The sequence below is a fragment of the Myotis davidii genome, unplaced genomic scaffold (assembly GCF_000327345.1).
Source record: "Myotis davidii unplaced genomic scaffold, ASM32734v1 scaffold43, whole genome shotgun sequence".
Taxonomy (NCBI): Eukaryota; Metazoa; Chordata; class Mammalia; order Chiroptera; family Vespertilionidae; genus Myotis; species Myotis davidii.
In genome coordinates this window covers 2,122,780-2,123,022 of record NW_006294590.1, presented here as the reverse complement: position 1 = coordinate 2,123,022, position 243 = coordinate 2,122,780, and the positions used below count along the sequence as shown (strand labels likewise).

The following is a 243-nucleotide window of genomic DNA, read 5'->3' as shown; positions in this document are numbered from 1 at the left end:
AGGAGATGTGGCTCATGACCACATCCACGGTCTCGATCAGGCCCAGCACCGCGGCGTTGTCCTGGCAACGACACGGGGAGCTCGCTCAGAATCCCGGGACCGATGCCCCAGACGCCCCAGATGAAGCTCACATGCGTGCTCTGCGGACATGGGTCCGAGGGAGGAGACACCAGAGCCGCCCGGGTCTGAGGTCCAAGGTGGCCCGTGAGCTGGGGCCGAGCGTCACGGCCGCCTGGGGGAGGG

At 67.9% G+C, this 243-nt stretch overlaps 1 protein-coding gene across 1 annotated transcript in view; it reads right to left on the bottom strand.

Moving 5' to 3' along the window:
• The window catches only part of ADGRD1 (adhesion G protein-coupled receptor D1), a gene marked incomplete at its 5' end in the record, with an annotated part of 100,297 nt that overhangs the window by 29,945 nt on the left and 70,109 nt on the right, over positions 1–243 (bottom strand). The window contains 2 exons of the mRNA XM_015567227.1: positions 1–80; positions 132–232. Of these exons, the coding sequence (XP_015422713.1) occupies positions 1–80; positions 132–232 (181 nt within the window). The remainder of the gene's footprint in view (positions 81–131; positions 233–243) is intronic.